Source organism: Orycteropus afer, unplaced genomic scaffold, assembly GCF_000298275.1.
Source record: "Orycteropus afer afer isolate SDZICR_OR568_19922 unplaced genomic scaffold, OryAfe1.0 scaffold00244, whole genome shotgun sequence".
Taxonomy (NCBI): domain Eukaryota; kingdom Metazoa; phylum Chordata; class Mammalia; order Tubulidentata; family Orycteropodidae; genus Orycteropus; species Orycteropus afer.
The window spans coordinates 4,868,862-4,891,111 of NW_006921831.1; the positions used below are offsets into that span (position 1 = coordinate 4,868,862).

The following is a 22,250-nucleotide window of genomic DNA, read 5'->3' on the forward strand; positions in this document are numbered from 1 at the left end:
TGTGGGGACAGGCGGGGACAGTGTGGGGGAAGCACAGGGCGGAGCACCTGTGACGTTCTTGCGTAGCTCATCATCCTGCTCGCGCAGTGCACGCAGCAGCTCAAAGATGCCGTTCTCCTCCACCAGGGCCAGCTTGTTGTCGGCGTTGTCATAGATCAGGTTGCGCATGGCACCGGTGGCGTGGCGCTGCACTTCCTGGTTGGCGTGGTTGAAGAGCTTCACCAGCCTCGGCACAGCCTGAAGGCTGCGGGCCTGTGGGCACAGGCATGCTGGTGTGTGCAGATATGGCCAGGGGTGTGCAAACGCATGAGATGGACACAGATGCTTGTAGTTTTCAGGTATGTGTGGACATATTCAGATGTATAGAGATGTGTGCAGGTATGTACAGAAGTGTGCAGACATGTCTAGGTGTGTGCAGACATCTTGATGTATGGAGATGTGTGCAGGTGTAACTCAAAAACCCAAACTCACTGCCATTGAGTCGATTGTGACTCAAAGCGACCCCTGTTGGGTGTCTGTACTTTACAGAAGTACATTGTCTCATCTTCCTCCCATGGAGCAGCTGGTGGGTTTGAACCACCAGCCTTCTGGTCAGAAGGCACATGCCTTAGGCACTCTGCCAACACAGGTCCTTGTGCAGGTGTAAGTGGATGGATTTAGGTCTATCCAGGTATATGCAGCCATGTGCAGGTTTATGCAGGAATGTGGAGACACCCAGGTGGACACAGATGTATGCAGGTGTATGGGGATGTGTGGGGACATAGGCAGACGAGTGCAGACTTATCCTGTATGAATCCCAGTGTGTGGAGCTGTGTAGATGTATGCATATGTGACCAGGTGTGTGCAGGTGCAGGCAGATGTGTGCAGACATATCCAGCTGTGCTGTATCCACCAAACCGAAAAACCCAACCCACTGCCATTGAGTCGGGACCGACTCATAGCGACCCATCCTTGGGTTTCCGAGGCGGTATCACTATGGAAGTAGATTGCCTAATCTTCCTTCCCAGGAGTGGCTGGTGGGTTTGAACCTCCAGTCTTCTGGTTAGCAGTCAAATGCCTTAGGCACTATGCCATCAGCGCTGTATTCACAGATGTGTGTAAAGGCATGCAGACACATGCAGGAGTGGACAGGTATGTACCCACGCCTGCCCTTCTTCACTATAGAAGCCCTGGGCAGAATGGGGTCTCCCCAGTTAGCTCGGGGAGCAGTGAGGGGTGGTCAGGGACCAGAGGTCAGCAAGAGGTGGGGTCACTGAGGGTGGTCAGCAGGGGGCTCAGGACCAGTGAGGGGCAGTGAATGGGGCTGTGGGCAGTCACCTGCTTCTTGGCAGCTGTGTCACTGTAACACCTGTGCTGGATGTAGGCAGCTCCCAGCACCTGAAGGTTGGGGTCTGAGGCCATGAGGTACTTGACGGCTGAGGGCAGGTCAATATCATCAAACCTGCAGGCCAGGGGTCAGGGTCGGGGGTCAGCCAGATCTCAGGGGCTATGGCGGGAGTCCCCCCACTTCCACACTGCTGCCACTCACCCGCTGCTGAGCCTCTGCAGGGTACGGTGGCCCCCGTAGCTGTCCAGCCTGGCCATGTCTGGCAGGTGGCCCGAGTCAGCCAGGCTGAGGTTCAGGCTGCGCACAGAGGGCACCCGGGCCACAGGCTCCAGCGCGGCCCCTGCCGCTGCCCCGGCCACTCCACGGCTGCGATGGCTGCTTTGGAAGCGTTGCAGGGTACGCATGGCAGGGGCACGGATGGTCCGGCTGGGAGGCCCCTCGGTGGCCTCTGGCCAGTCCAGCACCCCTGCCCGGCTGGACCCAGAGCTGGCCTGGCGCTCATAAGCGAAGGCCCTGTAGGCGGAGGCAGCCATGGGCTCCAGCTGCTCGGACACCACACTGTAGCGGTCATCCAGGCCTCCGGGCCCCAGCCGTAGGGAACGCAGGGACAGTGTGTCATAGTCGGCCCGGCCGCCCAGAGTGCTGCGCTCATGGAATGACACAGGCCGGGTGGGCACGGGTGCTGTGGGCGGTGCTGCCCCGTACCCCGTGGCCACAAAGGGGCTGCTCCCACTGTGGGCAGAGCTCAACCTGCGGCTGGGGCTCAGGTCCACAGCCGAACGGGAGGACCAGGAGGCAGGGCTGTAGGGGGGCTTGGTGGTCGGCCGGAAGGTCTGGAGGGGAGAAGGCAGTCACCTGGTGCAGGTGCCTGCTCTCTGACCCAAGAGACTCCCAGCTGAGCCCCAGAGTCTCCCAGCCGACCATGGGCCAGACCCTCCCTCGCTCTGGGCTGGGGTCCAGCACTCACCGACGTCTTGTCTGCACTCAGGCCCTGCGAGCGGGAGCTGAAGCCAGTCTGCAAGGTGTGGTACTGACCTCTGGACGTGCCTGGACACAGCGACAGTGGGAGGCTGGCTGGGCCCGCTTCCCCCGAGAGCCCCAGACCCCTCCACCCTGCCACAGCCTCGTCACAGCCCTCTCCCAGCCCACCCAGCCCTCCAGCTGTGCGGGTGGGGCCCACCTCTATCCAGGCCCTCAGGAATGTCCTGGGGACTCCGTCCTCAGCTCTCCAGGGACCCACCTCTAGGGAGCCCACACTGACCTGCCCACACTGAGGTTCTCCACTGCCCAGACTCCAGCTGTGCCATGGGTCACCCGCAGATGACTCGTATGTGCCAACGGCACCCAACTCCCTGGACCTGTCTGCCCTAATGGGCAGTCCCCTCTCCCACCCACAGAGCCTGAAGCTGTGGCCACACCTCTCCTGCATAGTCACCCACAGACTGAGGACACAGGTGTCAGCTGACACAGTGTGGGTGGACAGATGGGTGGACTGAGAAGGGGCTCCTAGCTGAGTGTGGGTGGAGGGAGGGCCAGAGGGCTGGGTGGGTGAGTGGATGGGGAGTCAGATGGGTGGAGGGAAGGAAGGATGGTCAGACGTTTGGAAGAACCAGAGGATGGATGGAGTGGAAGGGAGAGATGGACGAACACAAGGGTGGATGATAGAGTGGGCAGACGGAGGAGTATGTAGATGGACAGGCACATAGGAAGAGCTAGAAAACAGGTTGTCCCCCAGATGCAGTGAGCTTGGGGATGTGAGTGAGTGTGTGTGTGTGTGTGCACACGTAAAAGTCAAAGCAAGACCAGAGCAGAGGAACAGCCAATAGGAGACGGGATTGGGGGCCTGCGGTCAGTGCCAGGATAGGGTCTTTGGATGGGTGGAGGTGGTTGTGGGACCCTCTGCCAGGGTCCCGGTTGTGGGGAAAACTTTCCTGGGCAGAGAGATTGGGCCCAAAGAGGCTCAGGGTGGGGCTCAGGGGAGGGGGACTCTTGTCCCTCCTGGAACATGTGCTGCAGCTGGTGGTCTCGGGAGACTCTCCCACACCCAGCATGCTCCCCAGAGCCACCCTAGTTAATGAGGCTTCTGGCAGGGGCTATTAACCCTTTGACGCCAGTGAAGCTCAGCCTAGGGGGGGCACACCCCCAATTTGAGGAACCTCACCCTGACTCCAAATTATAATGCTGCTCCCCTAATTGTCAGGGTGGCCAGGACGGTAATTAACCCCGCACACTCCCTCTTCCACCCTGTGACCCCTTGCACCTACTTGTCTTCCAGCAAGGCCGAGGCCCAGGAATCCAGGCTAAACTGGCCAGCCCTCACTGACCCTGCTCTTGGCAGTGGTAGTACTGGGATGGCCTGCCTGTGGCCCAACATTCTGGGAGGTTTGTCTTACTATCTAGCCTTAAGCCCTGTTAAGGCTGTAGCCTGAAGAGGGAGGAAAATGGAATTTCTAGAACTACTGCACAGAGCTTGATACATATGTGGGGACGTATGCACGCACACACACACACACATGCACACACACACCCGAGCTCGCTGCATCTGTGGGATGTGTGAACATACACACACTCACATCCCTGAGCTCACTGCATCCGTGGGATGTGCACACACACACACACGCACCCCCTGCCCCCGAGCTCACGGCATCTCTGGGACATGCACGCACACACACACACACACACTCTCACATTTGAGCTTGCTGCATCTGTGGGACGTGCATGCGCACACACACACACACACCACATCCCTGAGCTCACTGATTTGTGGGATATGTGTGCACACATACACACACATACAGATCCTTGAGCTCGCGGCATCTTTGGGACATACGTGCACACACACACTCACACTCACATACCTGAGCTTGCATCCATGGGATGTGTAGGCACACACATGCACACACTCACACCTGAGCTTGCTGGGGGTGTGCACACATGCACACACATTCATTCCACACACAGACTCATGCTGTCATACAGGCACACATGTGCACACAAATACACACATGCACAAGTACATACACATTCCCATGCACACAGGCACACATAGGCACATGTGCACACATGCCCACACCCACACTCACCCCCCCCCAGGAGCTGGGATCCCTGCACTGATGGGTCTGGCTGGCACCAGGGGCACTCACCTACCTGCTTTTCTCATGGAGAATATCTGGGTCAGTCCAGCTGCGCCCTCCCCTGCAATTCCCGAAGGAGGCCCTGATCCAGTCAGGCGGTGGCTCTTGTCCAGGATTTCCCAGACCCCCGCCCCCACATTTCTGTTCCACTCATTCCCATGGGGCAAGAGGGTGATGCCGAGCCTGGGAGTGAGTGCTGAGCGTGTCTGTGTGGGTGTGTGACTGGGTGTGCACGTGTATGTGCATGTATGAGTGTGAGTCTGTGTGTGTGTATGTGTGTTTATGTGGGTCCATGTGTCTGTCTGTACGCATATATGCCCATGTGTCTACATACTCGTGTTTATGAGTATGTGAATGTGTGTGTACTGTGTGTTGTGCACTGTGCCCGTATGTGTGCATGTCCATGAGCGTATGTGTGTGTGTCTGTGTCCACATGTGCATGTGTGTGTACGGGTGTCTCTGTGGGTCTGTGTACATGTGTCTCTATATGCATGTGTGTCTGAGGGTGTCTCTGGGAATGGGCATGAATCTGGGGTGTAGCCTGGGCGCGTATGTGTGTTCTGGTTTGCCGACAGAGGACAGAGGTATTCCTGGACCTGGCCTGGACACCACGTCCTCAGTCCTCTCTGTCCTTGCTTCCCGGTAGGGCTGTTACTCACATCAAGGGAGCAGGTAGGGCCCAGCCCAGGAGGACTCGGGGTCCAGGCTGAGGCAGCTGTGTAGCCCCACCTATGGCTCTCCCCACGCCTGGGCGGGACGGGCGGGGACGGGTGACTCAGTGCGAGGCACTGTGAGTCAGGGACAGAGCCTGCTGAGGCCCTTGAACACCGCACAGCCAGAGGTACCCCCTTTGTCTGCCGCCCACACCTGCACCCACCACCCTGCCCACCTCCCAGCTGGCTCACCTCTTGTGGCCTCAGCGGCCCCCTCAAGCTCGGCTGCTCCGTTGTGCCGTGCTTGCTGGCCCAGCTGCAGGAGGCGGGCGCGGACCTGCTCCTGGACTCGGGCCACCCGTAGCCGCTCGGCCTCTGGCCCCTCAGCGCCCCGGCGGTCCAGCTGTAGGTCCGAGGGCAGCGCCAGGGAGCACACGCCGGCGTCAGGCTGCAGGGCAGACAGCAGGAAGTTACCGTCCTGCATGGCGGTGACGGCGGGCTGGGTCCGCCTGGCCTGGGCCTTGGCAGCCGCCTCCAGCCCAGACTTTGTCCAACGTCTCTTCCCGCGAGGCCCTGTCCCCGAAGTCCCCTCCCCACTGGCTGCACCCAAAGCTGGCCTGGAGACAGACGCCTGCCCAGCCCTGAGCTCAGCTGGGGGCGGGGACACCTGGGCCAGGTGGGAGGGAGAGGCCGCCTGCTGCTTAAGGTGGAGTTTGGGCGGAAGAACAGGCTCCACCGTGTGAGTCCTCTCAGCTCATCCCAGGACAAGAGACGGATCCACAGGCCCTTCTTGTTCCACCCCGTAAGGGCCAGATGGAGACGGACAGATGGGCCCTGGCATGGTCTGAGTGCTATGAAAGACCTGGGGGGTGGGGGGCTCCAGGCGAGCCTGTGGCCAGGTCAGGGCCGTGGAGACACAGAGAGCACTCCCTCCAGAACTAGACCCCTCAAACGTGCTCTGCCCCGGAGGCTGAGTGAGTAGTTCCTGCTCCCCGGGGCCAGAAAGCCTCTAGGTAGCTCCAGGGATGAGCACCTCCAGAGCCCACTGTGGGGTTGGGTGAGGCCTAGGCAGGGGTCCGTGTCAGGGCTGAGGATAAAGGGCTGGTGGGGGTGCCACAAAGCAGGCTCTAGTCTCGGCCCTTGGCCCCAGGGAGACCCCAGAAGCATGTGGACCGACCACCCTTGCCCTTGCTTATGCCCTGCCAGGCCTTCATCCTGTAGATGGCAGAGGCCTCGCTGGGCGGCTGCCCACTGCCTAGGGACCCTGGCGCTCCTCCTGGGCTCCAGCCCCTAGGCCATGGGGGTGGGAGGCTGTTCCCAGTGAATGAGTCAGGACACAGGGCTGTGCTATGCAGGGCAGGCGGGGCTGCCCGGGGCGGGGGGCTGACTCAGGGGCCTCGTGTCAGTACTGGCCTGGCTTGGGTGGGGGGCAGGAGTGGGGGTCTGTCAGCAAAGAACCAGGAAGGTGGGAGCTGGTGCTGCAACCCCAGAGGCTGGAGTTGAGGAGAGGAGGAGAGGGAGGGGCTCGCAGGGCTCGCACCCCGGAAGGCCTCTCAGTGCCCCAGCTAGTCTGACCAGTGCGCTCCTTCTGAGACTCACCAGGTTAGACCTAGTGTCCAGAGCAGACTCTGGACCGGAGGGCAGGAGAGTTAGCCCCAGAGCCAGCAAGTGGGGGAGGCTAGCCTGAGTGACCTCAGACACACCTCCTGGGCCTCCAAACCAGCCTACCATGGGCACCCACCTCAACAGCTCTCTCCTGGGGCTCTGGGGTTCCTGCCCCACGGGAAGCCCCACACCCCCGGCCTTGCTACCCCAAGGATATCGTCCCCAATCTGCAGTCAGTCCTGGGAGGGTCACAGGTGGGGAGGGACTCTGTGTGCTAGGGTAGCAGCTGGGGGCAGAGAACAGGGTGAGGAGGGGATCAGAGTCAATGAGGAGCACAGGGGAGGAGGGCGTGCAGGTTGAGGTCAGTGTGAGGGTGAGGCTGGGAGGGGCCCGGAGGGGTGGGGGCAGGAGACCTACCCCGTGGGTGGTCCGGACCCCGCTGGGCCCCCGGCCCATCCCGGAGCCCACCGGCTGAGGCATCCTGGACTCCATCCCGGCTGGCTAGCTTCTTGGGGCAGCTTCTCGCTGTGGGCCGGCCGTTGGGGGACCAGCGGGCGGGGTGGGAACGCCCACCCTGGCTCATCAGACCGGTTGCTTCCCTTGGAGATGTGTTCTGTGTGGAAAAATCCTGGGAGACAAGTTTGTGCAGCACTGAGTGCCTGAAGGGGCCTGGCTGGGCCTGGGCCTGAGCCTGCTCCCCCTGGCGCCCCGCCACCCTGGGTCCCCCACCCAGGGCCTGGCCCCCTCTTTCCCCAGGTCCCCCGGGTCTCCCACCCAGAGCCTGCCCCCCAGGTCCTCCCCCATCCTCGGGCCCCCCATCCTGCCCCCTCATTCCCCAGGGCCTGCAGAGGCTGCCGGCAGCAGGAGGGGGAGCCCAGTCCTGAAGGCAGGCCGCAGAGGGGGTGGTGTGTTTCCAGTAGGGCCAGAACAGTGCAGGGAGGGAGAGGTACCTGCCAGGGTGATGTGAAGATTTCCCCATGGCCAGTGTCCTGCAGTCTGCGGGCTCCCAGGGCCCATGAGCCATGAGGAGCCCACTAGGGACATGTGGTCCCTGAGCCGTGCTGGAGCTTCCTGCCTCTGTGGCTGCTGTGTTCTGGGGACCCTGGCAGCTGGGATGGGGAGACCTGTCCTCGCACTTTCTGCAGGTCCCCCTCCCTGGATTTGGTGAGGGAGGGGTGCATGCAGGAGGGAGCATGGCACAGGACTGAGGTGGCTTCCTGGAGGACGTGGGTCTGACGCAGGGGTTGAGGATTCACTGGGAGTGGAAGAGACAAAGTCAGGAAGGCTTCTCGGCAGAGGTGGGAGGCCTGGGCAGCCACAGGTGGCTATGGTGCAGGATCGGGTTTGAGGGCCTGGACTGGGAGCCTTGTGGGGGGTGGTGGCTGTCGCTTGTAGAGGGTGGGGGACGGGTACCACTGATGAGGAGACAGGTCAGGTGGCTCCTGGAACCCAAACTCTGCCTAGGGAGCTCGGGAAGAAGGCTTTGTGGGGGAGGGGAGGCATCAGGTCAGCATTTGCAACCTCCCTGCGGCTGGGGGGGACCCTAATGGAGGTGGGACCCCTGATGGCTCTTGTAAGTCTCCTGGAGGGGTGGTGGGGATAAGGAGCAGGTTAGGGACGGTGGCCTCCAGGGGCTCAGAGTGGCAGGGGAAGGGATGGGAGGAAGATGCCTGCCTGGGATTTGGTGACCTGGAAGGCTTCACAGCGAAGGGGCGGGATGTTGGACACTGTGGGGGCAGGGTGGCCAGGTGTGTGTGGAGCTAGGGGAGGGGTAGGACTCCCCTAGGGTGTCTGAGCCTGCAGAGGGGGGACCTGAGGTGGGGTAGGCACTAACAACAGAGTGTCAAGGGAGCAGAGCCTATTAATTAGGGCCTGTCACAGAAACATCAGAACAACTGTGACATTGGAGAGCTTGGCTGTCTCTGGTCATAGCCCACAGGAGGCGGGCGTGGGGATGGTCTCGGGGCCTCCCTCATGCCAAGTGGGGACTCCTCAGGCCCGAGTGCCCCAGGAGGCACTACCTTGCTGCCACTTTGTTCCAGCTCTGTGCGTCCTCAGGCACTTCCTGTCAGCAAACCTGCCAGACGTGGCACCCACGCTCGCAAACCTGCCCTTGGTCCTGGACTCCTGCCAAGTCTAGCCCAAGGGCTGGCTCCAGCACAGAGCCAACCTAGACTGCCCCACGGGTCTCCCTACCAGTCCCCCTAGTGACCCACGGGTGGGGTGTGAAGAAGGGATGAGGGTTTGGACATCCTCTGGGTCCCTACCTCCTGCCTTGGGCCTTGGTGCAGTCGGCTGCTGAAGAATAACCGCAGCCAATGCCAGAGAATGGAGTGGCACCATCCATCCACCATCCACTCACCGTTCACTCACCCATCCATCCACCACTCACCCACCATCCATCCATCCATCCATCCACCCAGTCACCCACCATCCATCCCCCCACTGTCCATCCACTCACCCATCCATCCACCCACCATCCATCTTTCCATCTACCTACCCTCCCTCCATCCGCCCAACAGTGAAGGCAGAGAGAAGGGTGGGGGGCAGAGAGGAGAGGCTGCCTTCTTCCTGGCAGTGAGCCCCCTGTTACTGGAAGAATATGAGCCTGTGCTGGGGTTCTGGGGAGAAACAGCAAAATGGATTGTTGGGTACCACTTATTGGGGGCTGAGTACAAGTGGGCATGGTGTTAAGTGCCTTGTTCATAGGAACCCCAGGAGGTGGTGCTGTGTGACCTTCAACTTACAGATAGCAAATTGATGCTTCCGAGACGAAACAGGTTTCCACAAGTTACAAACCAACAAGGTAGGGAAAGTCCTTACCTGTGGGACAGCAGGGCAGGGCAGTGTGGTGGCCAGTGCTAATGGGATGAGGGTCTTGGCAGAGCCCCCAGTGAACTCCTAGCTGGGTCTGGGACACCCCATCCACCCATGCACCTACCCTTCATCCATCCATCCATCCAGAGGGCTGAGGGGGATTTATTTCCATGGCCTGTCCCCTGTTGTCTAGCTTTCTTGTTTTAGGGTACACTTCCCATTCCTGCAAGCCTTTTCCTACTCTTTGTTTCTATCCACCTCTTGGTTGGCTCCTGGATGCTATAGGCTTTGAGTTCTTGACCGTTCCAAGAATGTCAGCTGCCTTTTTCCTTGAAGGACATCATAGCTGGATGTAACTTTGGGTTCAAGCTAACTTTCCCTCATGACTTGGCACATTGCTTTCCCCACTTCCACACTGAGGGAGAAATCAGAGCTGGCTAGGCCCAGAAGCTTGGCTCAGCACTCAACAAATAAGATGTATTGCACTAGGCAAATCTGCTGCAAAAGACCTCTTTCAAGTGTTAAGAAGCACAGATATCACTTTGAAGACTAAGGTGCGCCTAACCCAAGCCATGGTATTTTCCATTGCCTCATGTGTGGACAATGAATAAGGAAGACCAAAGAACAGTTAATGCCTTTGAATTAGGGTGTTGGTGAAAAACACTGAAAATATCACGGACTGCCGGAATGAACAAATCTGTCCTGAAAAAGTGAAGCCAGAATGCTCCTTGGAAGTGAGAACGGCCAGACTTTGTCTCACTTGCTTTGGTCATGTTGTCAGGAGGGACATTCCCTGGAGGAGGATATCATGCTAGTAAAGTGGAGGGTCAGCGCAAAAGGGGAAGGCCCTCAACGAGATGGACTGACACAGTGGCTGCGACAAGGGGCTCAAGCAGCAAAGACTGCGAGGCTGGCGCAGGACCGGGCAGGGTTTCGTTCTGTTGCACAGGGCCCCTAACGACAGAGCCCTTTAGGAGGGCGAGTCTTCTGGAGAAGGGTCACTCAACACACTCCCCCTCGATGCCCCCATTCTTCACGTCGGAAGCCCAGTGACTCAGTCAGAGTAATCGTAGGCAGGCTTTTAGATTTTGGCCTTATTTAGGTCAGAAATTTCCTGTTGTGTCAATTATGAGGAGCCCTGGTGGTGCAGTGGTTAAGTGTGTGGCTGTTAGCCTAAGGATTTGTAGTTCAAACCCACCAGATGCTCTGGGGGAGAAAGATGAGGCAGTCTGCTTCTGTAAAGATTGACAGCTTTGGACACCTTGTGGGGCAGTTCCACTCTGTCCTCTAGGGGCGCTGGGAGCTGGAATTGACTGAGGGCCCTTCTTTTTTTCTCCCTGTCTGTACCATTATCTCTCAGCCTCTCCCTCATCACTTACACCTCTTCATTCTTTACCATTTCAGGAGGGTCAGGCCTGAGGAGAGGCATCAAGAGAAGTGAGAGGTGAAAATGCTGTGATGCTGGTATTAAAGATAAGGTAAGGGGCTGCGAGCCAAGGGATGTTGGTGGCGTCTAGAAACTGGAAAAGGTGTGGAAACAGTCTCCCCTGGACTCTCCAGGGCAATCAGCCTTGGCTTCAGGACTTCTGACCCCTACAGCTGTAGGATAATGAACTTAGGCCACGAAGCTTGTGGTTGTCACAGCAGTAACGTGAAGTTCACAGGCCCCAGCACCAGGCAGAGCACTGGCCTCCCTCCCATGACCACGATCCAGCTGAGACCTCAAAGGCAGAGAGGAAAGCTGGGAAGAGCTGAGCCCTGGGCGGCACTGTTTAGTTCCACTGCCGTCCTCACTCGGAACTTCAGACACGTGAGCAGAAAGCCAAGAAACAAGCAAAGCCCCCTGCAGAGTTTAAACTAGATTTTGGGTTTTCTGTTGCTGGCAACCTCGAGTCCTGACTCAGCCCCAACTCCTGGGCTGTCGAGTGCTCCTTCACCTTAAAGGAAGGATGGGTGGGACCAACAGCAGATTCTCTTTTCAAAATACCGGGCACATGAGGACACAGCCTGTCCATTCTCTGCTTGCAGTGGGAAGCTCTTTTAGCTGTGGTCACCCTACAGTGACCAGGGATGAAGTCCAGGCCCCTTCCACTCCAGGACCCTATGCAGGAGGTGACAGAAAGGGGCTCGGGGTAGGAGTGACCCGGTGACCCTGGGGGTGGAGCAGGCTGGGGGCAGGTGGGGGCTGCCATAGCTGAGGTTCAGGAAGGGGTGTCAGGAGCAGGTGGGCAGGTCCAGAGCCACACATGGGCCCAGGGCTCTCTGGCGATTGCCAAGCACCAATTCCTCCCCTCTCCAAGAGAACCAGGCACAGGGACCACTCAGAACTAAAGAAAATATTTCATTTCATTTGGAATAAAAAACAAAACAGACAGAACTCTTGGAAATCCTGCAAACAATGGTCACTACAGCAAAATTTCACAGAAATCATCGCAGTGTGGGGGCTGGGCCCAGCCCGCCCTGCTGTCAGGAGGGAGGGGCCCGAGAGCAGGCCACCACCCAGGGCAGGGGACTAGTAGGCAGCTGGTCAGTCTGTCTGGGAGCCCTTCTGGCTCCGTGTGTCCCACATGCCCCGCTTTGAGTGGTAGTGGTGGAAGAAGTTCCGAAGGCGGACCCGTTCCACCTCCAGCCCTGCCTGGAGGACCCTGGGGGGTGGAGGGGTGTGTGTCAGGGCTGAGCCTGAAGGACCCTGGGGGATGGGGGTATGTGTCAGGCCTGAGCCTGGAGGACCCTGGGGAGCGGAGGGGTGTGTGTCAGGGCTGAGCTGAGCCGGCAGGACCTGGGGGGCGGGGGTGTGTGTCAGGGCTGAGCCTGGAGGACCCTGGGGAGCGGAGGGGTGTGTGTCAGGGCTGAGCCGGCAGGACCTGGGGGGCGGGGGTGTGTGTCAGGCCTCTCAGAGAGGAGTTAAGGCCACCCCTGAGCCTGCAGGACCTTGGGGAAGGGGGATGGAAGTGGTCAAGACCTTAGTTCAGGGGTAGGGTGTCAGGGCTGCCACTATTGCAAGACCTCAAAGGAGGACAGGCAAGGTTGGGGCCCCAGTGGGCATGGAAGACCCTTAGCTGGGATTGGGTGTTTAGGGATAGCACTGAGTCTATAGGATCTGGGACAGGTGGTGGTGGGAATGGGGTTTTAGGGAGGAATCGGGGCCCAAGGATCTCTCTGGGGCTACTGGGGAGGTAGGGGGAGGGGCAGAGGACCTCTAGGGGCCTGTAACCCCCCACATTGGAGGAGGAGGAGGACTTGGGTTCTCCTCTACGTCCATGTGGGAATGAGGTGGTCACCTGTCCAGGAGCTCCCAGTCCTCGCCCCCCCACTGGTCACGGAACTCCTCGGTGTTCATGCCCCCGACCCGCTCAAAATCCGACTTGTAGATCCCGAAGAGGCCGAAGCCATTCACCTCCCAGTAGCCTGGGGAAGGGGTGCCATTCAGAGCCCTGGTCCTGTGAGGCCCTCTCACAGAGTTTTCACAAACCTCAGGGGCTGCTCGGGAGAGGATCTGGGCAGGGTCTCAACACCACAGAGGCCACTCTCCTGTCTTGGGGTCACAACCAGGCCTGTACATGACTGGGAGGTACTGAAGGAAGTCCCTAGCATCTGGCATTACCTTGGGGTCCTGGTGTTACTGGGAGGGGTACGGCTTACCGTGAGGGTCCCCAGGTGAGCTCCCACAGCCCAGGCGCATAACCACAGGCGCAAAGGCCAGCTTGCCCTCCACACAGTGCTTTCGGATGCTGTCCAAGATGTTGGGAGGGAAGTGGATGTGCAGATCACACAGGAAGACGATGCTGCTGGCATCCTGGAGGGTGGGGAGGTCTGAGCCCCGCCCTGCCCTCCCAGAGCGCCCTCGTCGGCTGCCCCAGCGGCCCGCGCACCTCCACAGCGTCCACTCCTGCCTGTAGCCCTGCTGAGCGTTCGAAGTTCCCGGTTCTCCTTAGGTACTGGTACCTGGCGGGAGAGCCACAGGTAGGCGTTCCCAGGACAGACGGACTGACCTCCAGCGGAAGGAGACGGGCTTGGTCCCAGCCACCTGGGGATGGGGGGGGGGGCGTTACCGGGGCAGCCTCGCCGCGTGCAGGGCGCGTTCCACGTCCATGTCCTCACTCTCAAAGTCCACCAGGATGATGCTGAAGCGCGAGTCCCCAGTGTGGGCGTGCAGCGCAGCCATGTCCGTCAGGAACTGCACCACCCAGCGCGCCTGGTTCTTCACTGGGGGAGAGGCCAGTGAGCGCCACCCACGTCCTCCAGCTCCAGGTCCCCTCTGTGTCACCCCTTTCCGTGGCGATAGCCCTCCCCCTTCTTCCTGCGAGGAGCCCAGGAGGTCACCCTAGTCGGTGGGGACAGTCCCACCTGGGACGATGAAGTGCACCATCACGTCCTGGCGCCAGGCCAGGTGCAGCGGGCGGCAGAGCTCCGGACGGCCGTCGGGGCCCGCCGAGGCGGCGGCGGGCGCGGTCGCAGGGCTCCCCGAGTCCCCGTCCGCGTCCTCGGTGCGGGTCCCCGGCAGCCGCAGGAAGACGTACTCGGACAGGCGCAGGCGGCCGCCCCCGCGCTCCTGCAGCTCGAGCTCCAGCAGGAAGCGGCTTCCGCGCGCCGAGTCGCGGCGCTTCTCCACGTTCACGATGCGCAGAAGTGCGAAGCGCCTGAGAGGCGGGGTGAGGAGGGCTTCGAGGAGGCCACGGACTCCACAGATGGGTGGGAAAGGCCGCCCAGGGTCAATCCCCTCCGTCCCCCCGGCCGGGCCCACGCTGCCGCATCACACGGCCACACCTTGCACCGCTGGGAGTCCTAGCAGGTGTCCAAGGACGCTCCGCTCCCAGGGCAGAGCCACCGGGAGGCTGAGCAGAGGCTACTGCTGCCTGGGCCCTGCCGGCCTCCCGTTTCCCAGGCCTTCTCGGAACCCCTCGCCTGTACAGGGCAGGTTTTCTCCCTTGCTCAAGGACCTCCAGGGCTCGCACTGCCTGCAGGTCAAAGCTCTAATTTCTTAATGTGGCATTCTTCCTGACGCCCTCATTTCAGGGCACTGCCCGTGTCTTGGTCCTTAGGTGTCCTGTCTGGGATGCATGGCCCAACCCTCCCCAGGTCCCTCCCCTAAAAATCCCAGCTCCTGGGACCCTCTCCCAGAAGGCTCTTGGGTACCTGCCTCAGGCTCAATCCCCCAGTGGAGGGACACTGGGTCCTGCCCCACTCTGGCTCCTCCCTCAGGCCTGTGTGCCACCCTCAGTGGCTCCACTCTCCCCTCAAGCTGAGAAGATGCCCCTGCCCTGAGTGACATCTCTTCTCGCCCTCAGTGGTCCCCTCCCTTCTCTGCCAGGGCCTCTCACCCTGGAGTCCACCCATGAGTCTTCCTAGGAGCCCAGGCTCCCCCCTTCCATCCTATCCAGCCCCTCAGTGTCCCCAGGTAGCAGGATCATCCATCCCAAACACTCTGGGTCTCTCTCCATACCTTCTCCTTGAGGACTCCCACACACCCTCAGGTGAGAGATGGTGGCTCCAGCCATGACTTCTCACACTGGACAGACCCCTGTGCCCATGGGGTGCTAAGCCCCACTTGGGACACTTAGAGCCAAGGGCAGCCTGCCCCACAATCTCCTGGAGCCAAAGTCCTTCAGCCCCAGGAGGGGTCTGGCCAGCCCCTCAGTCTTGGGCCAGGGCCAGCATCTCAGTCAGGGTCCTCAGGGTCTTCTCCCTCCCCCAAGGCTGCACATAAGAAACAACTCACTGGCACCGAGTCGACTCCAACTCACAGTCACCCCCATTGGGCTTCCAAGGCTGTAAATCTTTATGGAAGCAGACTGCTCCATCTTTCTTCTGCAGAGCAGCCGATGGGTTGGAACCACCAACCTTTTTGCTTAGCGCCTAGATGCCTTAGCCACCACACCACCAAAGCTCCTTAAGGGAGCTCTGCTCCTTTCCTTGCTCAAAACTGCCCACTATCCACAAGAAAACCAAGGCCTTGAGTAGCCTTCGAGGCCCATGACTGGCCTGTCTCCTTCCCCCCTCACCATCCCCCACGGCCAAATGCCTGCTTCCTGCCTCAACTCCTTGCCTCCTCCCTGCTTCCTGCCTCAACATCTCACCTCCTCATCTCTTCTGTCTAGGTTCTACCTCTCAAAGTCATCCCAACCCAGATTCAGCCTCTTCTGACACCTGGTGTGGCCCTGAGGCCGAATTGGTGGCCATTTTGCTGGGTTTGGCTGCACAAGGAGAAGACAAGAGGGGATTCCTGGGGCCTAGGGGAGACCAGAGGGGCCAAGCAGGACAGGAGTCCTGACCACTCCCCCAAGCCAAGTCTGTACCCTCTGAGAACACCCAGGAGCTGCTGTGTAGGGAGGAAGGCCCAGGCGCCCCAGGCCTGACCTTGGGTCAAGCTCTCTGTCCCCAGGCCTCTGGGGCTCAGGTCCATCCATCCAGGGTTTAGAGGTACACAGACAAGAAGGGAGCAGGCCTGGGGTGGGGCTCTGGTGTGAGGGTCCTGTCTGGGATGGCCCCTGGTCTGTAAAGAGCCTGCCTGGTGTCCCCCAGAAGGTGTGATAGCAGTGGGGGCCATGTCACAGGGCACCCTGTGGGCCTTGATGACCCACGGAGGCCTAGAATTCCCTCTGCAGGGCCCCCATACCCGCCATGGTGTGTGTTGAGCCTCTCCATGTACTGGGCCACCACGTCTACTGCCTCCGCCTCGGCCAGCTGCAGGTTCCCCGACACGTTGCAGCGCAGGTCGTTCCAGTCTGAGCGCAGCAGCTCAAAGTCTACAGCGGCTACGCTGAACGTGCGCTGCCAGTCAATGCTGTCCTCTGGCCAGCGGCCGTGGTGCCCCCCGGGGGCAGCTTCCTCGCTGTCCTCCGAAGTGGCCTCATCACCTGGGGCCCCGTCTTCCTCCCTTTCTTCTTCCTCCTCCTCTTCGCCTGGCAGCTGGGGCCTGGACATCTGGGACAAGCTCAGGAAGGAGGTCACAGGCCGCGCCTCGGACGACAAGTTCGAGTCTCCTGTGGGCGCCGGGAGGCCCGGTGTGCGTGCCTGGTGTCCCCGGGTGGCCTGCACCCGGGCCAGGGGGACGCCGGTCCTGAGGCCAAGGGGCCGGGGCGGCCGTGGTGGCGCCCGCAGCTGCACCCTGGGTAAAGGCCTGGGGTGGAGAAAAACGCCAGGGAAGGGGGCCCAGGGTGGGCCACGGTGTCTGAGTGGTGCCTGGGCCCGGGGTGGCGCTTGCTTCCCTGGCCGCACCCGCGTCACGTACACCTTGGGGGGCGGTGGCTGGGCCTTGGGGTGGGGGCGCGGAGCATGGCCCAGGAAGAGCGGCTGCAGTGGTGCCCGGGCGGCCCAGCTCAATGCCCGTGAGCGCCGGCGGGGCCCGGTGTCACGGGGCTCAGCTGGCGTTGGTGGCCAAGGAGTGGCCCTGGTGGTGACCATGGACGGGTGCCGGCTCTGCGGCCCGGTTGCTTCTGAGGGCTCCAGGCTGTCAAGCAGCCCGCGCCCCTCCTCTTCGTCATCCAGGAAGTCTGCGGGGAGCAGGATGTGGTCACCCCCACAGCTCAGGGGGGTGTGAGGGTGCGGGGTATGGGGCGCTTACCCTCCTGGTTGAGGAAGAGGAAGGCTCTGCGCTGCACTTCCTCCTCCCCGTCGTCCCCCTCCTCCTGGTCCATCTTCATGTATTTATAGAACCCGAATCTGGGGTCAGGCAGGGAAGGGAGGCTTCAGAGACCCACCCCCGAGCCCACCCCCACCCCCCATCTTCCCCACCCCCACCTTTCCAGATACAAGGGCGACTCCCGGTAGAAGCACTTGTTGTCCGTCTCCATGTGTGTGAGGCGCGTGTGGTCGTTGGGGTACACAAAGGACAGGTACACCTGAGGAGCAGTTGGAGGGCTCAGGGCAGGGGTGGGAGCAGGCTCAGGGGGGCTCGCCAATGGGCTGTTGGGAAAGTCTTGGGGAGGATACGTACAAATTGCAGACCCTGGTATCTTGCAATGGGAAAGTCCTTGACTACGTAGGTGGGGGCGTAGGCGCAAGGTTCCAGCACATTCTCCAGGCGCCCAGGCTCCAGCCGAGGAGCTGTGGGAGGGGGTGGTCACAGCGCCGCCAGGCCCAGACCCTGCCCATGCCCCTGGCTGGCCCTCTTACTGAGGAAGAACGTGTCTCGGGCGTCAGGGCGCAGCATGTCCGCACTAGGCTCTGCTGGCTGATGTCCCCCCACGTGGCTGGCAGGAGACTGGGGAACGTGGGCCACATGGTCCATCTTCAGGGCCGACTCGTCTGGGGGCAGAGGGATGTGTGGGTGGCCTGGAAACCTTTCCCGCTGCCAGCTCTAGGCCATCCCCAGGAGGCCACCCCCCTTATGGCCACCAGCCCCTCATGCTCCCAAGAGGCACCCAGACCCACACCTGTATAGAGGGAGATGTGGTCAGAGTCGATGACCTCAAACTTCAGGCCCGGCAGGAAAGCACGCCACTGGGGATACAGAGTGGTCAAGGCCTAAGGGCAGGTGTCTGGGACAGAGATGTGGCTGGATCCAGGTGGGGTCTTTCCTACAAGGAGGGTAGCTAAGGGGGACAACTCTTTAGCGGGTGTGGTTAGCTCAGGGGTGGCTGGACAGGGATCCTGGGGCCTGAGAAGGGGAAGGTGAGGAAAGAGGCCCAGGAGGGGTTGAGGGGCTGGTGGGGCACTCTGGACACTTCCTTCTTTGCCTGCTGGTCACTTGTCTGTCACATTCAGTTCTGCTGCCATTGCTTTGGGGAGCTGGGTGGTCTCCCTCCTGGTCCCCCCACCTCTGAGGTTGCTCCTTGGCAAGTTCTGCCCCTCTTCCTACTTCTCTCAAGTTGGGGTGCCTCAGGGCACTAGCCCAGGCCTTCTTACTATTCTAAACCCTCAGCTTCAGCCAGGTCACCCCAGGCTGGCGTCACCAGCATACATAGCAGACACACCAAAAATGTCACAGAGCTGAGCTCCCCATCTCCGCCCTGTCCTCAGGGATGGTGTCCTGTCCCTACACTTCAGGCCCTTGCCAACCTGCCACTTCTTCACATTCCCACCACCACCTCCCTGGTCCAGGTGCAGGTGGGCTGTGTAAAGGCCTCCTGCCTGCTAAGCTCCCATCTCTCTCCACACGGTGGCCAGTGTTCCCTAAAATGCACACTGATGACTTCGTGCCCTCACGACAAAGCCTGAGCTGTCTAGTGTGGTGCTGAGGCTGTATGTGATCTGGCCACCTAGACCCCTTGGGGTTCTAGGAGATGCTGGCTGTTCCACTCCTTGGCTGTTCCCTGTGGCTGCACTTACCTGCTGCACTGCCCAAGACCTACTCATCTCTCAAGCTGCTACTCAAGGGTCACCTCTTGGACCCCTGCCCATCAGTGGGATCTCTGCCCCACTGTTGCTCCCCATGCTGCTATGTCAGCGACTCAGGAAATTCCTCTCTGTGGTTGTGCTGACGCCCAGGACAAGTGTGTGTTGCAGTGACAGACAGACAGAGGGTGTTCTTGGCTGGGGAGTGCTAGAGGGCCCAGGGCAACAGTGAGGGTGGGCTGGGGGGTGTCTGTGAAGACCCTTTGGTTGTAGGGCTGCACTCACGCCCACTTCCACGTGGTCTGAGCCTCGGTCATCCTGTTTGTGCAGCAGCTCAAAGTAGTACCTCCGGGAGGCCATGAGCCTGGGGACACAGGGAGCCAGAGAGTTATGTCCACCCACGCTGTGGAGGACCAGATGGATGGAGAGTATGTGGGGGGCTCAGGGCCAGGCCCATGGGAGAGGGACGGTTTGGCTGGGATGGTACACGTACAGTGGTTTCAGATGTGCGTGTGTGCAAACGTGACCAAGTGATCCATCACCATCTCTCCTCATGCACATGCACAAATAAACACATGCACACATACAAGTACACATGGGTGAACACATGCAGGTGAACACACACACATGCACACACGGTTACACATGCAGACGAACACACACATATGCACACATGTTTACTTAGGCAGATGAACACACACACGTGGACACACAGTTACACAGGCCTCCTGCCCGCTAAGCCCCCATGTGAACACACACACATGCACACAGTTACACATGCAGATGAATACACACACATGGACACAATTACATATGCAGATAAACACGCACACATGGTTACATATGCAGACGAACACACGGATGCACAGTTACACATGCAGATGAACACACACATGCACATACGGTTACACATGCAGATGAACACACACACGGACACAATGACATATGCAGATAAACACACACACATGGTTATGCATGCAGATGAACACACATGCACACACAGTTACACATGCAGACGAACACACATACACACTCAGAGGAATACACACATACACACTCGCACGCATGCATGTATGCACCTCCCCCAGGCACTCACCGCCTGGGCTTGGACACCTGGGAGCTAAACTTGGTGAATTCTCCAGGTGCCGTCCACTCTGAGCCAGTCTGGGGAAGGGATGCAAAGAGGTCACCAGCCTTCATTCTTAAGAGGCTAAAGGGATAAGTGACTGAGGCCCCTGGAGGTGCAGTGAGAACAGACGGGGTATAGATGGAGGGCTGTGGAGTAGGGGAACGGGGACTGTGAGGGCCATAGACTGTGAGGGGGGCAGTGAGGACACTGTGGGGTGGGAGCTGGGGCCCATGTGGGGCAGGTGGGGAGGTGCTTGGTGGAAGCTGGGGGGGGGGCCAGGGTGAGAACCAAGGGACTATGAGTGAGTACTCAGGGTCTGCTGGGTGGGTGTCAAGGTACATGGGGCCGGAGGAGAGGGTGCCACAAGAGGGGACTGGGGCTTGTGAGTGGGGACTGTGGGGGTACCTTGTCCACAAAAGTGCCCTTGGGAAGGGAGGTGAAGACAGATGGAGCATGGATGGAGGGCTTGAGGGTGGGAGCCAAGGTGGGGGCATGAGGTGGTAGCCTGTGGGGACTGGGAGGCACAGCCTGCGGAGGGGGCTGTGGGTACCTTGCCCACATAGGCCACGAGCTGAGCGCTTGCTGGGCTCTCATCGGGGCTCAGCCAGAACTCGGAGTTGTCATCTGAGGCCACAGAGAACTGGACGTCTCCTAGGCCACGGGACAGGGGTTCAGGCAGGTGGACGGGCCCTTGAGGACCCCACCGCCGTGCATCCCCACCCCCGCACCATCTCTGGCAGGGTGGATGAAGCCAAAAATCCGAAGTCCATAATTCTTCCACTTGGGGGACACGGCCAGCTTCTTCACAGTGGTTCGAGTCTGGGGGGAGGTCACCCACCTCGGTATCAGAGCCACTGCCCACCCCCGTAGCCCCTCCCTCCCTGCCCCCACAGCCACCACCCTGACACTCACGTGGGGGAACATGGGGAAGTGCAGGTTCCTCCGCAGGTGGCCCACGGCCCCACCGCACCAGTCCTCAAATACGTGCAGGTTCACGCGTCCCTGGTACTAGGGGAGGAGCCCTTACCATCCACCCAAGCTGGCCCCACCCCTGCCCCACCCCCATCACAGGGGAGCAGACTCACCTCTTCCCGCCATGGGGGGTTCTGACGAGTGAGGTTCAGGGGGGGTGGTCTTACAGCACCGCCAGGAAAGAGCATGTTTGGGCCCTGACCTTCTGCCTGTGACAAAGAAAGGGTACAGGGTCAGAACTTAGAGATGGGAAGACTGGGAGGGGTCACCCAGCCACAAACCCCTACTGATGTGAGCATGCACACGCACACATGTGGGCAGGGAGGGGGTCACATAACCATCACCCGTGCCCCGACACACACACGTGGAACTGGAGGGGGCGGTCACACAGGCACGTGGGTCAAGAAGCACGTTCCATCCACATCACTTGTCTTACACCCAGACACACACACACAGACACGCTTCAGAGTCCTTTCCACATGACTCTAAAAACACAGGCTCTGCTGCACAGACCCTGATCTCCATCACATCCTGGCCACACATGCAGAGGCACCTTCATCACAAAGCCAGACACTGGCCACTTTGCACACAGACAGCTGGAACATACATGCAACCATTCCACCTCTGTCCACCCAGATGCAGGCACAGGCTGCCAAGTGGGAGGCGTCTGTTCGTGTCTGGGACATGCAAAGTGTGGGGAGCCTCCACAGACAAGACATGGCCACCACTGGAGGGTGTTCCTCCCACACACTCCACCCATGGTGCACACAGGTAGCTGTGTGGCTGTGTCCTTCCCCAAAGGCACACGCTGGCTGCTTACCACCTGCTCCTCCTCCCGGCTCTCACTGGAGTCCTCAGCCCTCTGTGTGGATGGTGCAGCCCGGATGCCCCGGCTATCAGTCACCCCAGCCAGCTTCTCACTCTCTGCAGGTAGCATGTGGGGCATGGTGGGGCCCAGGCATGTGCTCTGCTGTGGCAGCAAGTTGGGTGGGCCGGAGCCTCCAATCCCACTGAAGCCTCTCCTCCCCGCATCTGCTCCCCTGAGCCACTCCAGCTAGGCAAGTGCCCTCTGCCCAATCCCACCTGGCTGGATGGTGCAAGGAGTTACATGCACACTAGTGTGGTTGAGTGTACATGCACACCAGTGTGACCACCCTCACTGGGCAGCTCCTCCTCCAGGAGGTTCGAGGGCTGGTCTGACAGCTGTTCCTCTTTCTTAAGCACCTTACCAGTGGGTCGAGTTTCATGTCCACCTCTCTTAACAGACCTGATATTGGAGGGCTAGTGGGGGCCTGTGACCAACCATGCTGGTCTAAGCCCCATCTTATCCCTCACTG

General features: G+C 60.2%; 2 protein-coding genes across 2 annotated transcripts in view; both read right to left on the reverse strand.

The window, feature by feature from the left end:
- PKP3 (plakophilin 3) overlaps positions 1-5,598 on the reverse strand; it is a 9,835-nt gene extending 4,237 nt beyond the window's left edge. The window contains exons 1-5 of the mRNA XM_007949304.1: positions 5,367-5,598; positions 2,295-2,374; positions 1,529-2,160; positions 1,318-1,441; positions 48-252 (exon numbers count right to left, since the gene is read on the reverse strand). Coding sequence (XP_007947495.1) covers positions 48-252; positions 1,318-1,441; positions 1,529-2,160; positions 2,295-2,374; positions 5,367-5,598 — 1,273 coding nt within the window. The remainder of the gene's footprint in view (positions 1-47; positions 253-1,317; positions 1,442-1,528; positions 2,161-2,294; positions 2,375-5,366) is intronic.
- Positions 5,599-12,063: 6,465 nt separating this feature from the next.
- B4GALNT4 (beta-1,4-N-acetyl-galactosaminyltransferase 4) lies at positions 12,064-21,859 on the reverse strand. Its single transcript, XM_007949368.1, has 19 exons — positions 21,734-21,859; positions 21,027-21,122; positions 20,854-20,949; positions 20,670-20,760; positions 20,492-20,592; positions 19,909-19,976; positions 19,098-19,176; positions 17,912-17,978; positions 17,652-17,783; positions 17,473-17,582; positions 17,277-17,377; positions 17,101-17,198; positions 16,153-17,029; positions 13,884-14,176; positions 13,589-13,742; positions 13,409-13,481; positions 13,179-13,332; positions 12,818-12,944; positions 12,064-12,181 (listed from the first exon to the last, which is right to left on the reverse strand). Exons 1-19 carry the CDS (start codon positions 21,857-21,859, stop codon positions 12,064-12,066), a joined length of 2,961 nt encoding a protein of 986 aa, XP_007947559.1.
- Between the last annotated feature and the right edge of the window lie 391 nt (positions 21,860-22,250).